This window comes from Sus scrofa, chromosome 1 (genome assembly GCF_000003025.6).
Source record: "Sus scrofa isolate TJ Tabasco breed Duroc chromosome 1, Sscrofa11.1, whole genome shotgun sequence".
NCBI classification, from domain to species: domain Eukaryota; kingdom Metazoa; phylum Chordata; class Mammalia; order Artiodactyla; family Suidae; genus Sus; species Sus scrofa.
In genome coordinates, this window is record NC_010443.5 from 246,891,084 (window position 1) to 246,906,024 (window position 14,941).

The window sequence follows — 14,941 nt, forward strand, 5'->3', positions numbered from 1 at the left end:
TACTCTTTATTTTTTTATTATTATTATTTTTTTGTCTTTTTGCCATTTCTTGGGCCGCTCCTGCGGCATATGGAGGTTCCCAGGCTAGGGGTCGAATCAGAGCTGTAGTCACTGACCTACACCAGAGCCACAGCAACTTGGGATCCAAGCCTCATCTGCAACCTACACCACAGCTCACAGCAATGCCGGATCCTTAACCCAATGAGCGAGGCCAGGGATTGAACCCGCAACCTCATGGTTCCTAGTTGGATTTGTTAACCACTGAGCCACGACGGGAACCCCTGGAGCCAACCATAATTTCTTACTCTTTAAATGTTGAGATAAAGAGGAGTGCTGGGAGAATAAATACATAGAAATTTCTGGGAAAATCAGGGATTGTTTTTCAGATGGTGGAACTGAGACCTGAAAGATTTTGTTAGTCAAGGACACTTCAGACAAAGGACGCATGTTATAAGGGCACAGAGGCTTGAAAAGTTGTGGTGTATTTGGGGAGTGTAATATGAGGAGGGGGGAGATGAGGCTGTACCAACAGTTTGGACCTGAACACAAATGCCCTTGTCTGCCATGCCAGGAAGTTTAGATTTTGTCCCATTGGCAGTAAAGCATCAATGAAGTTTTATAGTGCTCTCTTTATTTCCACAACACCCTAAACATGAAGAAAATCAGAAAAGCAAAAAGACTGTAAGTAATGACAATAGTATTTGTGTAGAATTTCAAAATTTGTGAGACATTTTTCTGTCATCCATTATCATTAAATCTTCATGGCAGTCCTGCAAAGTATAATTATTATCCTTTAATTATTGATGAGAAAATTACATTTTAGAGAGGTTTGTTCTTTCAGTCGTTCATCCATTCAGGCACTGTTTTAGACACTGGAGATAGAGTGATAAACAAAATGAAGACACTTGACTCATAGAGCTTGTATTCTTCTGAAGTGCTGTGGTCAGAGTCATAGCTAAAAAATGAAGTGGGGTTAGATTTGAACACAGTCTGATTCAAAATCCCACATTCTTTCTTCTCTACTATTCTGTCTCAAAGATTAGTCATACCAGTGAATGATGAAAACGTCACTGAAATGCATTGTGCTTCAGATAGGCTTGTAGTGCTCTCAGTTAGCCTTCTTTCCTCCTAAACAGCCCAATCTGCTCAGTGGTGATGTGGAGGAGGCAGTTGATAAAGGTGTAAATCTCATCCTTTGGGAATTCTGATTATAGTCCAAACTCTTTAAAAAAATTTTTTTTGAAGTTTTCATTTATTTATTTTTGGCTGTGCTATGCAAAATCTTAGTTGATTTTGTTCCCAGAACAGGGATTGCACCCAGGCCACAGTGGTGAAGTGCCAAGTTCTAACCACTAGACCACCAGGGAACTCCCATACTCCTCCTCCTTTAACCTCTCTCTCCTTGAATCTATTCTTGCAAGTCTTATTTTAATGTGTGACTAACATGGAATTCTGAAATTTGTTTTTTATAGTAGAAGAATATATAATATGGGGTTGATCTTCATGTTTAATTTGGATGTCACAGAAATTTTTCTGGCAACCCAGAAATGGCTATAATAGCTGACTGTTTATTATATCTGTAGCAGTACCTTGATGATAACACTGTGGAAGCTATGGCCTTTCGGAAGAGTGCAAAAGAATTATTGCAACTAGCAGCCAAAACATTAAGGAAATTGGGAGTACGGTTCTGGCTAAGCAGTGGAACTTGTCTAGGTAAAATTCTTGTTGCTTTACATTTGTCTTTTTGATATTTCATCATTTTTGGCTTTAGGGATAACTTCTTGAGATGACAAAATGTCAGTGGTATTTGAAGTGTTATATTTTCAGACAGAATAAATATAGTGCATGGAGTAAGGATTTATTGATTTTTTTTTTTGAAGAAATAACTTCAGAAACATAAAACAGAATTAGGAAGGCCATGTCATGCTTCCTAAAATTATAAGTAATATGTATAAAATTTGTATCAGAATATGTAGATTACATGTGATTCTCAGGTAATCTTTATAGATTTACTTTTTATTATTTCTATCCCAGAAGTTGTCATTGCCTTAAAAGAAACAAGAAACAAAACTGCATTGTCTTTCTTTACTTACACATAATACAAACAACTTGCATTGCACCAAAAGTTTCTAATGAGAGGAAGAATGAAGGGAATGTCATAAGGTCTTCCACAAATCCAGGTCATGATGGTATCAATGATTGGACAGCACTGTCTTACCATATTCTGTTCATTCTGAAATGGGGAAGTGTAGACTTTCCTAGAGTCTTTAGCAGGTTGCTGTTAGAATACAAGAAAGATTTACAGATCTCTTTCCACTGTGCGTTAGACCAGAGTTCTTTGAAATTTAGAATTACTTAGAATCTTAAATTTTTTGTTTTTATTCCCACTTGTTTATAACTGTAGTTGATTATAACTGTATTTTTCTTTCTTAATTATAACAGTATTTGCACAAAAATTAATTCTGCTTCTGCTTTTATAGGGTTACTGAATAATTTATTGTCCAATTCAAGAGACGTTTTTGAGAGTGAAAGGTGTGCCATTAGTAATTATGTTGGTACACCAGGTGTAAACTGGGATAATATGGTTATCCTATTCATTAGCCTTTGTGGATAGTTTACATGATTCTTCCTGTCAAGGAGCTTATAGCTGGAGAAGCCTCCCCCCTCCAAATTGCACATCTCACTTACGTGATAGATGTTTTAAGGTTTAACTTTTTGAAGCAAGATTGTCTTATAGGCAATGTCATCAAAAATACTTCATTTGTCATGATTTGTTTTGAATTCTTAGCCCCACAGTTATCTTAATTCAAGGGCATTTATAAAATAAGTGTGACTAGATGATATTTAAGGAATCTTCCATTTGTAGTAGTTTATGATTCTTTGATAGATGTGGATTATAGATTTTTCTTGAACTAGATTCGAGACCCCATTCTAGGCTTCTAAAGATCTATGTTAAAATGAAATTAAAATTTAGAATTTCAAACAGTATTTCCCAAAGATAACTGTAGACATTTATTTATTTTTTGAGTACTTTGAAGATTAGAAGGATAATAAGGGAAACCCAGAGCCCTTAGTAATATTAAGGTATAAATTTTGTCTTTTTGGAATAGTACTATAGCACTTAATTTAGAGGTAAATACACAGTAAATATCTAGAAATATCTTTGACAGTATGCTGAAAATTGAGGCTGATACTGCTCTTCTTTTTTATGACCCATCAAACATGAGCTGTTCAGAGCTGTTAAGTTCTACAAATTACTGTTCAGGGAAGGGATGTTGGTTAAGTGAAAGAATTAAATTATATTTTTAGCATATCTTAAAGGCAGGCTTCCTCATGAGAAATTTATGATTAAACATTTCTTTGAAGTGATTTTATTTTATTTTATTATTTATTTATTTATTTTTGTCTTTTTGCTATTTCTTGGGCTGCTCCCACGTCATATGGAGGTTCCCAGGCTAGGGGTCTAATCTGAGCTGTAGCCGCCCGCCTACACCAGAGCCACAGCAACGTGGGATCCGAGCCACGTCTGCAACCTACACCACAGCTCACGGCAATGCCGGATCGTTAACCCACTGAGCAAGGGCAGGGACCGAATCCGCAACCTCATGGTTTCTAGTCAGATTCCTTAACCACTGCGCCACGACGGGAACTCCTGACTTTATTTTAAATGGATGGCCCAGTTAACGTTACTAAAGCCAATAGTTTATTCAGAAATTAAAGTACATCATGAAAGTTTTTGAGTCTGCTGAGTGCTTAGACCAGTAGAAATGAAGAAAGGAGGAATGAAAGAAGAGTCTTCAGCAAGTGGTTCCTATAATACAGATTTTAGTTTGGGATTTAATTTTTTTTTTAATTTTAGTGAAGCACCCTAAGTCTAATCCTTCAAAATAAAATGCGTGGTTACAAAGACTATTTTAATAATAACTAATTTTTTCCAAACTTAACTTTTTAAAAAAGTCTTCTCATTCCTTTTTTTAAATTTTTTTAGGGTGGTATCGGCAGTGCAACATTATTTCTTATAGTAAAGATGTTGACCTGGGAATTTTTATAAAGGATTACAAATCTGATATTATTTCAGCTTTTCAAGATGCGGGACTCCCACTCAAACACAAATTTGGGAAGGTCAGTAATAAAAAATCTGCTTTACTTCATTTGTAACATGTCTCAAAAGTAAAGTTTATATTAAGCAACTGAGTGAAGTTTAAGAACATTGCATGTGGCATCTTATCACTTAGTATTGGTCAGGACGCGTTCAGCAGAAGCATATTACCACTTGTGACTTCTGCACTATTTAAGGAAAATTAGAAAATTTGGCTTTCTGTTGACCATGAGAAGGGGAGAAGCATCGTGAACTCTTGCAACAGACTTTATTGCCATTTTACTAGGCAACAATATAACATAATTATTAATTAATATAACATATAGTATACAATTAATATAATAAGTAATCCCACCTACCCTACCTAAAGTTACCCTATTTCTCATCAGTCATTTAATTTTATGTTCACTTAGGCATCATATTATTATCAGCACAAAACATTCCATTGATTGCAAAATATTAGAAATATAGAATAATTTCACACAGTACTTGGATTTCTTGTTTATCTCACATCCTAAACCATGGCAGTTTTCTCAGAGGTCAGCTAGGAATAGATCACTGAGTCCTAGATGAAGTCTCCTTTTAGACAATTTGATTCCTATACCCTACGCATATGATCCCTGGCAGTCACGTTCCTCTTAATTTGCTTGTTCCCAGGGAGGTATTATCCTGGAAAGCAAGTAGAAGTATATTTTGTTCCTGGAAAAATTACTTCCTTTATCATAATCATTCCAGTTTATTTAAAATGTAATAAAGTATCTTCCTGAGGTCAAAGTCAAAGCAATAGTTGGCTAGTCATTCAGTAGATGTCTCCTGTGCACTCAGTCTCTGCCTGGCACTATGCTCTGCACCTGGGACACAGAGATGAATAAGGTACAGTCCTTACCCTTGAGGAGTCCACTGTGTAACTGGGAGAAAACAAATACATAAACAGGAGTTCCCATCATGGCTCAGTGGAGATGAATCCGACTAGGAACCATGAGGTTGCTGGCCTCGCTCAGCGGGTTAAAAATCTGGTGTTGCTGTGAGCTGTAGTGTAGGTCGCAGACGCAGCTCGGATCTGGTGTTGCTGTGGCTGTGGCGTAGACTGGCAGCAACAGCTCCGATTAGACATCTAGCCTGGGAATCTCCATATGCTGCGGGTGCAGCCCTGAAAAAAAAGACAAAAAGACAAACAAACAACAACAAAAAAAACAAAGTCATAAACAGTTCTTAAGTGACTAGTGCTGCAACAGACCGATGCACCAACTCCAGTGGGAACATAATTATTTGTAGCCTAAGTTTCTTAGGGCAGTGCTTTCAAAATTCTTTGTACTTTTAACTTTATCTCTTCTTTTTTTCATGTATATAATGTAATGATATATGAGTTTCTGTACCACATTTACATAAGTATTTATTTGTGGATGTGAGGTAAGACTTACTTCCTGACAGTTTTACTTGGTTATTAAAGGGAATCATTTTTCTTTGATTCCTTTCCTTCTTTAGTCAGAAAAGGGCTCAGGACCAGGCTGAGTGATCATTTAACTACTACAAGTCATTTTACTCTGAATTGTTATCAGTTCTAAGGAGCAACATTATTTTATATGCATTTAAGAAAGACATCAAATGATGGTGTGCTACTGATACATCCCAATTTTAGAAATGCTCCAACTGGAAAAACAGTGTCTTAAAACCTACATTCTATATAAAACGTAAGGATCCTTTTTTTTAATTTAAAATGTATTTCCTTGTTTCAGTCTGTGAAGATTTTCATCTTCTCCCTAGGTAGAAGACAGCTTGGAACTATCTTTCCAGGGAAAAGATGATGTAAAACTTGACATTTTTTTCTTCTATGAAGAGACTGACCATATGTGGAATGGAGGCACTCAGGCCAAAACAGGAAAAAAGTTTAAGTACGAATCAGATAAGTACTTACAAAAGGGGCTACAGAAATAACTGCAGAAGGTAGAAATAAGGAAGTAACTGAAAACGGGGGGAGAAAAGACTGTCGAGCCTCCACTGTTAGCTGATACTTTTCTCAGTTTACCGAGAACCCAGTTATGCTTGAAAAGTGAAGACTACCTACAAGGACAGTCCATGAGGAGGAAGTGTGCCTGGGTTTGTCAGTCTGAAGAGTCATTATGATTGGAGGCCCTTGAGTCATCAGTAAGGGAAAGCCAAAATAAGGAGCAGAAAAACCAAGCCCAGAGCCTGAGCCCAAAAAACTGATACGCTGTTAGAGCTATTAAAGCTTGCTAATTTGGTGGGTATGGGTAAGGGTCGGTAAGAAGGAGATAACCAAGGTTGAAGTGAAGTTTAAGTGAAAAAATTGGGATCGGCTGGAGCTGAGGTCATGAATGCTGCTGGGCAAGCTCTAGAATGTGCCTTTAACATAGATTGGGGGCTGATCCTTAAAGACTCATTGGGCTTAACAGCTACCGTGTTTTCTCAAATGTAAGGTGATAGACATCGTAAGAAAAGCCATTATTTTATGTGTTACCAAAAAAGGCAAGACACTGCCAATCATAGAGACACATGATTCAGATAGAAAATTGCAGGAGGGAAGTTATCTCAATTCTGACTAAATTGATGGACTGCAATATGTGAGGCTGGCATTTTGAACTTTTATTTTAATGCTGCCATGGTCAAACTCCTTGATGACAAAAGACAGAATGACATTATAATAATTTTGTACCTTTATCATACAGTTGGCCTGTTCACAGTTCTGAGAGAGACAGAATGAATGGGAACAAGAACCCAGAAGGCATGGGCTCTAGGGTCAGGCAGACTCAGGGAATGTCAGCTTCACCCTAACTAATTGCGGCCTTTAGCTTTTCTGAACATTAATATCCTCAGCCATTAAATTTGAGTAGTACTACTATGTGTCAGACACTACTCTGAACATTTTACATATATCAACACATCTAGTCCGCATAACAACCAGAGATAATCTGCGAGGCACTGAGAATTTGTCATTTGTTCAACATCATTGTGGAAAAGTGAGGGAGTAAGACAAGCAGCCTCTCTCTAGAGTTCAGACTTTTAATCATTACTCCCCACTGCCTCCTGAATACACTAATAGTATGAGGCATTTAGCATAATGCTTAGCACTTGTTATCAGGATATGGTGGTTACTGTTGTTATTATTATTTAATATTATTAATACTGAGATTGCTTATGTAATAACTATCCTTATTGTCATTCTTATGGCAATGTTACTAGTAGCATAAATTTACCTCACCAATTTACTTCACCAACTAGCTGAGAGTGGCGCTTCTATCACTGAGTAAATTTGAGCCATTGGGCACAGTGGGGAATGTTCTCTAGCACAGAAAGGGGAAATCTACACTCAGACTGGGGTCTATGAATCTTTATTTAAAGGCAAGGAGTCTCTGTGTAAGATAAACTTGTTCTGGAGGTTTGAGAGTAATCCAGACCTTTTTCTCAAAGTCATAAACTATCCCCAAATTGACACTGATCCCAGAGCATGTTCTTGAAACTTATTAATTATAAAAAAGTATTTTGCTTCATGACAACAAACACCTTCATGCTGAGTAAGCTCTGACTATAAGTAAGTTAATGAATATACAGTTGACACTCAGTGTGGCTAGGGGAATGGGGAGGCAAGTGTTTTTGACATTTAGCTATAGTTTGTTTATTGAAAATATGACAAAGATACCAAATTTAATGTACAATTTAGAGGCTTTTTTAAAAAATAACTGTGATATTGTATAGCATGGAAATTACAGGCAAGGAGCCAGTCTGCTTGCTTTTGAATTGCAGCTCTGTTTTACCAGCTGTATTACCTTGGACACGTTATTTATCCTCTGTGTAACTAAGTTTCCTCAAGTGTAAATGGGAATAATAATAGAAATTGCTGCATAAATTGGTTTTAAGAAAAAATGTGTTGATACACAAAAAGGATTTTGAAGAGAACTAAGCTGTCCTGAGTACTGCGTAATTATTAGGTGCTATTATTAGTGCTCTCAGTAGTAGTGGTAATAGTAAACTATTCCTTTTCTTAGTCTTATAAGAAATTTACAGATCAGAAACCTATATAATTTTCTCAGCATTAAACTGCCACATCTATTCTTAGAAAACTCATATGAAAATGTCACCTTTGTTCTAAGAAAGAAAATTTCTGGAACTTGTATTATAATGCTGTTACTCTTAAATTTTCTTCTCAGGCTTGGATTTCTTTCTTCTCACTGACATGATCCCATGTCAAACCTCAAAAGAACTGTGCATTTCTAACCACTACATTTCTGGCTAGAGAAAGCTTCTTTCATTCTGCTTTAACTGCTCTTTATGGTAGCAGTGTTTGGGAAGTGTGAAGTGTTCTGATTATTTAACGAGAGAAATGAGCAGTGAGAGAACTGCCTGGACAGATGGTGTGAGTCCCAGATTTTCTAGCATGTTACCGTGACCTTAAAAGGCAGAGAAAAGAACAGGGGATGGTTGTGTAGAGTAGTTTCTTTGGAAGATTCCCCCAACCATATGCCATTTTCATTCTTTTCAGCACTATTTACTTGAAGGAAATGTAGAATTTTCACCACTGCTATTCCTAGAAGAAAAAAAAAATCTTTAAAGCTAGTCTAAGGATCTTTTTATCTTTATAATCTACTTTTTTTGGCCATGCCCACAGCATGCAGAAGTTCCCAGGTCAGGGATCGAACCCAAGGCACAACAGCCACCCAAGACACAGCAGTGGCGACCCAAGATCCTTAACCTGCTGAGCCACCAGGAACTTCTGTAATATTCTCCTTTTTATTCATGTATAGTTCATTGTGAGAAAAATCTTAATGATAATTGAAGAGCTGAAGAGGAACTCAGGAAGGAAGAAAAAAGTTCCCCATTTCCAGACTTTACTCTGCGTGCCTTCAGAATAATGTTTTTGCTTGTAAGATTTAATAATAATTACAATATTGATAGCAGTGATAAAGCTATAGCTACCAAGGTATCTGCTAGATATCAGACCCTATGATAAGTACTTGATGTTTATGATCTCAGATCATCACATTATCCCTCTGGGTTAGGTAGTCTGACTCCCAGTTAGTTATGAGGAAACTAAAGTTCAGAGAGGTGAAGTAACTTGCTCAAGGTCTTCTGACAGGCAGGCACAGGAGTTAACTCCAGACCTGTTTGGATTCTTAAACCTAAATGCTTTCTTCTAACAGTTAATAGGTTAAGTGAGTTAATATATATAATGTATTTAGAATGGTTCCTGGCACATAGTAAGTACTATGTAAGTATTAGCTACAGCTGCATCTGTCATTACCATAGTATTGTATTTCTGTTATTAATACTGTGTTGCACTGGCATAAAGCATAGCATCCTCAATACAGTGGTAACTTGGATTACCACTTGGATTACAGTGGTAACTTGGATTACTCTCTGGGCAAGCATTTTGTTTCCTGGTCTTATATTCCTTCCATCTTTAGCTCTTAGTCTAAATCCATTCTTTCACCTAAAATCTAAATTCCATTCTTAAATATTGTCTGGATTTTTTTTTTTTTTTGTCTTTTTGCCTTTTCTAGGGCTACTCCCATGGCATATGGAGGTTCCCTGGCTAGGGGGTCTAATCAGAGCTGTAGCCACCAGCCTACGCCAGAGCCAGAGCAATGCCAGATCTGAGCCGCGTCTGCGACCTACATACACCACAGCTCATGGCAACGCCGGATCCTTAACCCACTGAGCAAGGCCAAGGATCGAACCCACAACCTCATGGTTCCTAGTTGGATTCATTAACCACTGATCCACGACGGGAACTCCTTGTCTGAATTTTTAATATTTATTCTTCTTCTCCAAGTTCCAGTTACCAGTGATAAAAGGTGATGAATATATTAACCATGCCTCCAGATGTAAAGTTTTCATTCCACAGCTTCATAGATCTTATAGATGCTGCCCAGATTTCTTTGGGTTACTTCTTTCCTTCCTATTTGAATCAACTGATATAAATAGAGGCCAGATGGTTGAAAGGAATAATAATGGTAATAATAAAAATTAACTTTTATTGAATGTTTACTATGCTAGGCACTGTGCCAAGCTCTTATATGTGTCATTTCATTTAACCCTCACCACAAGTTTATAAGGGAGATTTATTTCACCCGCACTTTATGGATAAGGATGAGTCTTAGGGCAGAGCTAAGACTCAGCCCTAGGACGATATCACTTCAGAGCTCATATTTTTATCTATACACAGGGTTAGTGTCATCACGATCTCTAGCATACCATTAACACTCCTTCCATGAAAACAGCCCTTCTGTCTGTTGACATTGTAAGAGTAATACAGCTACCTCTGTATCCTCTGATAGGAAATCTGCTACCCCCAGGGCTAGCTGTGGGTTCCTTAGACCTGATATATACAGTTTCTGCTTATTGTATAGATCTTAAATAAATTTGGATTTGCCCTCTGTGGAACTAGACTCATCTGGGTGTAACTCATATAACTTAACATTTCATTTCTGTGAAATTTATTTACCAACTGCTTTGTGCTAGGAATTCTGATGTGAATATAACTTAGTTTCTGCTCGCAAGGATCCCATAATCTAGACCATGAAACAATTTTTTTTTTTTTTTTAGAGCCATACCTGCAGCATATGGAAGTTCCCAGGCTAGGGGTCTAATCAGAGCTACAGCTGATGGCCTATGCCACAGCCACAGCAATGCCAGATCCGAGCTGTGTCCGCAACCTACATGACAGTTCACAGCAGTGCCGGATCCTTAACCCTCTGAGTGAGGCCAGGGAGCAGACCTGCAACCTTATGGTTCCTAGTCGGATTTATTTCTGCTGCACCAATGTGGGAACTCCCATGAAACAAATATTAAAATACTCTATCAGCAGTACAATAATTGAAATAGTGTCATGTATAGTGACAGATCAACTCTATCTAGAAGCAAAGGCAAGAAGGTGCAGCATAAAAAATAGAGAAGTTTGTTAGGTGTTCTTAGGAGGAATATGAAAAAAGGTCTAATAGGTTTACTTCTTACCTATCCTATTTTTCTATTTAGATTGTTCCTTTTTTTTTTTGGCTGCACCCACAGCATGTGGAAGTTCCTGGGTCAGGGATCAAAACCATGCCACAGCAGTGACAATGTTGAATCCTTAACTGTTAGGCCACCAGGGAACTCCTGTTCTCATTTCTTTTTAATTATTTTTATTATTTATTGAAGTATAGTTGATTTACAGTGTTGTATTAGTTTCAGGTGTACAGCAGAGTGATTCAGTTATACATATGTACATATACATATATATATAATCCCATTTTTTATTATTAAAAAAGTCTATGAGCATCTTTATACATAAAGTGAAAGCTTTATTAGGGATCGTTTCTTTGAATCGATTCCCAGAAATGAAATTATTATTATTATTTGATTGTGCTGTTTGAAAAATAGAGGGGGAGGTGGGCTATGTTCTGATACCAGTAAAAGTACAAGATTTTACTGCTCAGTGTCCTGTTTTTTTTTTCTTTGACTCCTTAAGGCTCTTTGCAGCTACGTAGGCCTCCTCAGTCATCTTTGTCAGCATGGTTTATTCTACCTGCTTTTCTCCCCCTAGTTTTTAAAAAATAAACTTTTTATTTTGTAGTAACTTTGGATTTACAGAAAAGTTATGAAGATAATGCAAATGAGTTTCTGGATACAGTCACTCAGTCTCCCCTAATGTTAACATACTGTTACTACGGTACGTTTGTCAAAACTAAGAAACCTCCATGCATTACAATTAACTAAACTTGGGAGTTCTTGTGGTGCAGTGGAAACAAATCCAACCAGTAACTACGAGGTTGCAGGTTTGATCCCTGACTTTGCTCAGAGAGTTAAGGATTTGGCATTGCTGTGAGCTGTGGTGTAGGTCGCAGGTGTGGCTTGGAGGATCCTGTGCTGCTGTGGCTATGGTGTAGACTGGCAGCTGTAGCTCCTATTCAACTCCCAGCCTGGGAATTCCCATATGCCGCAAGTGTGGCCAAAAAAGCAAAAAATAAAAAATAACTCAACTCTAGACGTTATCTGTACTTCTCCAGTTTTTCTACTAGTGTCCCTTTTCTGTTCTAGGATCTAATCTAAGATATTACATTGCAGACACTTAGCCATTTGAAACTTGATTTTAGTCCCAGATTTTAAGTATGTCACTAGTAGTACCTGGTTATTATACATCATCACATGGCCTGTTTCTGCCATTCAAGGGCATTGAGTTGCCTCCACTTCGGAGTAGCTCCTCAGTACCTCTAACTGAAAATAATTTCCCCTTCCTCTGAATTTTCATAATTTTTCCCCCTTTGCCTCTCTTATGCTGTATTGGGTACTTTTGCAGATTTGTGTGTCTTTTCTGAATTATATATAGGTAGAAAGTCAAGCCTGATAAATCTGTCAGGCCAGTGAGACCGGAGTCCTCCTTAAAACTAAAATCAGGGTCCTCTTAAGTGTAGTCTGCTGTATTCCATTTAGATGAAAGAATGACACCAGATTGATGACTTGATCCAACCTAGCACTTTTGAGAATCAAAACCATGCAGTTAAGTCACCCTAGATGTTTTCAGTCACTGCTTCTCAGGAAGTTAAAGACAAGAGTCCGCACTCATAAGCGCTCTCAGCTTCATAGATTGGTACTCTGCTTCCATTTTTTTAGCTCAAAAAATACATTTGTCTTTTTAGTACTTACAGTTGTGAAATTAAGAAGGAAAATTTGAATAATTTCTTTAAAACATTAGCTTTTCAAAAAATGGTGTCATTTCCTACTCTGTTTATACTTGTATATTTTACAACATATAGATTATATCTTAGGTCTCCTTAATTACACCTCCAAACCATTGAGGGAAGAACATTGAATGCGTGTTACTTGGTAATTGTGTACTTATACAATACACAGAAGTGGCAGTTCTTTATAAAGTGGGATTTTTTTAAAGAGAAGATTACCTCAGAATGAATAAATAGTAGGCCTTTCACTTATGTGAAGTAAATTATATTTTGTAAGACTGCAATGTATTTTGTTGTTTGAATATAATTCCATTAGGGATTCCATAAAGTAGTATTCCAAGAGAAATAAAAGCAAAGTTTCCCTAAAAGACTTCTGTAGAAGTGTTCCTAGCATTCTTATTCATGGTAGCCACAAAATAGAAACAATCCAAATGCCTATCTTTGGGTGACCAAATAAACAACTTACGGTATGTTCAAACAGTGGAATACTACTCAGCAGTAGAGAGGAATCAGCTAGTGATATGTGCAGTAACACGGATGAATCTCCAAGACAGTATGTTAAGTGGAGAAGTCAGATAGGAGGAGTACATACTTTGTGACTGCAGTTATTTGAAATTATAAAATAGGCAAGTGAATCAAGACTATAATAAATTCGTTGACCACCAAGGCTGGGGTGAATTGGCTGCGTGACTGCCAACAGGCATAGGGAGCTTTGGGAGGCAGGATGATAGAAATGTTCTACATCCTGATTATTGAAGTGGTTACGCAGGTATATGCATCTGCTAAAATGCATGTGAGTGCATTTCATTATGTGTAAGTTACACCTCCAAAGATTGATTTAGAAGACTGAGAAAGAAAAGAAATTCTATGACTTAGAAAACTGTTGGTAAGAGGAAAGAGTCCAGGACCACTAGTTGAAACAGGAGGATATCTGGGACCAGAAGCCATAAAATTAAGGCAGATCTAATTGCAAGGATAAACTTGGAGCCTTTTGCATCTCCTTGGACAAAATAGGGTAATCTGAGATCAAAATAGAAGAAGATGGAAACTCCTGTTGTGGCTCAGCAGGTTAAGAACCCAACATAGGGTCTGTGAGGATGCTGGTCTGATCCCTAGCCTCGCTCAGTGGATTAAGGATCCAGTGATGCCACAAGCTGCAGCATAGGCACAGGTATAGCTTGGATCTGGTGTTGCCCTGGCTATGGCATAGGCCTGCAGCTGCAGCTCCAATTCCACCCTTGGTCCAGGAACTTCCCTATGCCGCAGGTGTGGCCATAAAAAGGAAAAAAATGATAAAAATTTAAAAATAAGTATTTTGTGATTCGTGTAAACTTGAAATCATAACTTAATCTCCTTTTGTTCTTTAGCTCTTACATCCAAAAAGAAATGCTGTAAAAATTGCCTGGACAATGCAAGCACAGCTGGAGTCTAATTACTTGTTGATGAGCTATAGATGTAGTTTTTGGAAGTTATACAGTAGAAATAAAAATGTCCTGAGGCTTTGTCCTCTGGCCATAGAGAAAAGTTGTGTGCATGCTTTAAATGAATAGTTTTTGATATGGTCATTATGTATGTGCATTCTGGTGTTAAATGATAACTATCTATACAAGCTTTAATTTGTCCATTCATTGATGATATAAATTTCTTTTAGATCACTAGTTCTGTCCTATGAAGACTGAATAGCAGAGTTTGTCAATAGGATAGGTGGAATCACTCAATTTACAGTGGAAGTCTGTAGAAAAACAAGGTTCAGTGGATAGGATTTCATCTTATAAAACATGTGTATGCTTTCTATATGTTGATTATGTCTTAGAAATTTGGGACAGGAGAGGTGTATGGGGTCAATAAAGACCTCATAGACTATATTCTAGCCCAGGCTCTGAAGACCTTAGAGACTGTATTCTAGCCCAGAGGCTATATTCTAGCCTAGGCTCTGGTATGTTATCCATTCCTCTGTTACCCCTTTGCTTTGGTTTAATCTCTAGTGGTAGTGTGAGAAGTTTAGTGGAAGAAATAGTTTTTAAAAATACTAGTAACAGAGTTCCCGTCGTGGCGCAGTGGAAATGAATCCAGCTAGGAACCCATGAGGTTGTGGGCTCCATCCCTGGCCTTGCTCAGTCGGTTAAGGATCCAGCGTTGCTGCGAGCTGTGGTGTAGGTAGCAGATGTGG

General features: G+C 37.5%; 1 protein-coding gene across 1 annotated transcript in view; it reads left to right on the top strand.

The window, feature by feature from the left end:
* FKTN (fukutin) overlaps positions 1-14,941 on the top strand; it is a 64,264-nt gene that overhangs the window by 38,697 nt on the left and 10,626 nt on the right. The window contains 3 exon segments of the mRNA XM_013993732.2: positions 1,584-1,713; positions 3,989-4,122; positions 5,864-5,991. Of these exon segments, the coding sequence (XP_013849186.2) occupies positions 1,584-1,713; positions 3,989-4,122; positions 5,864-5,991 (392 nt within the window).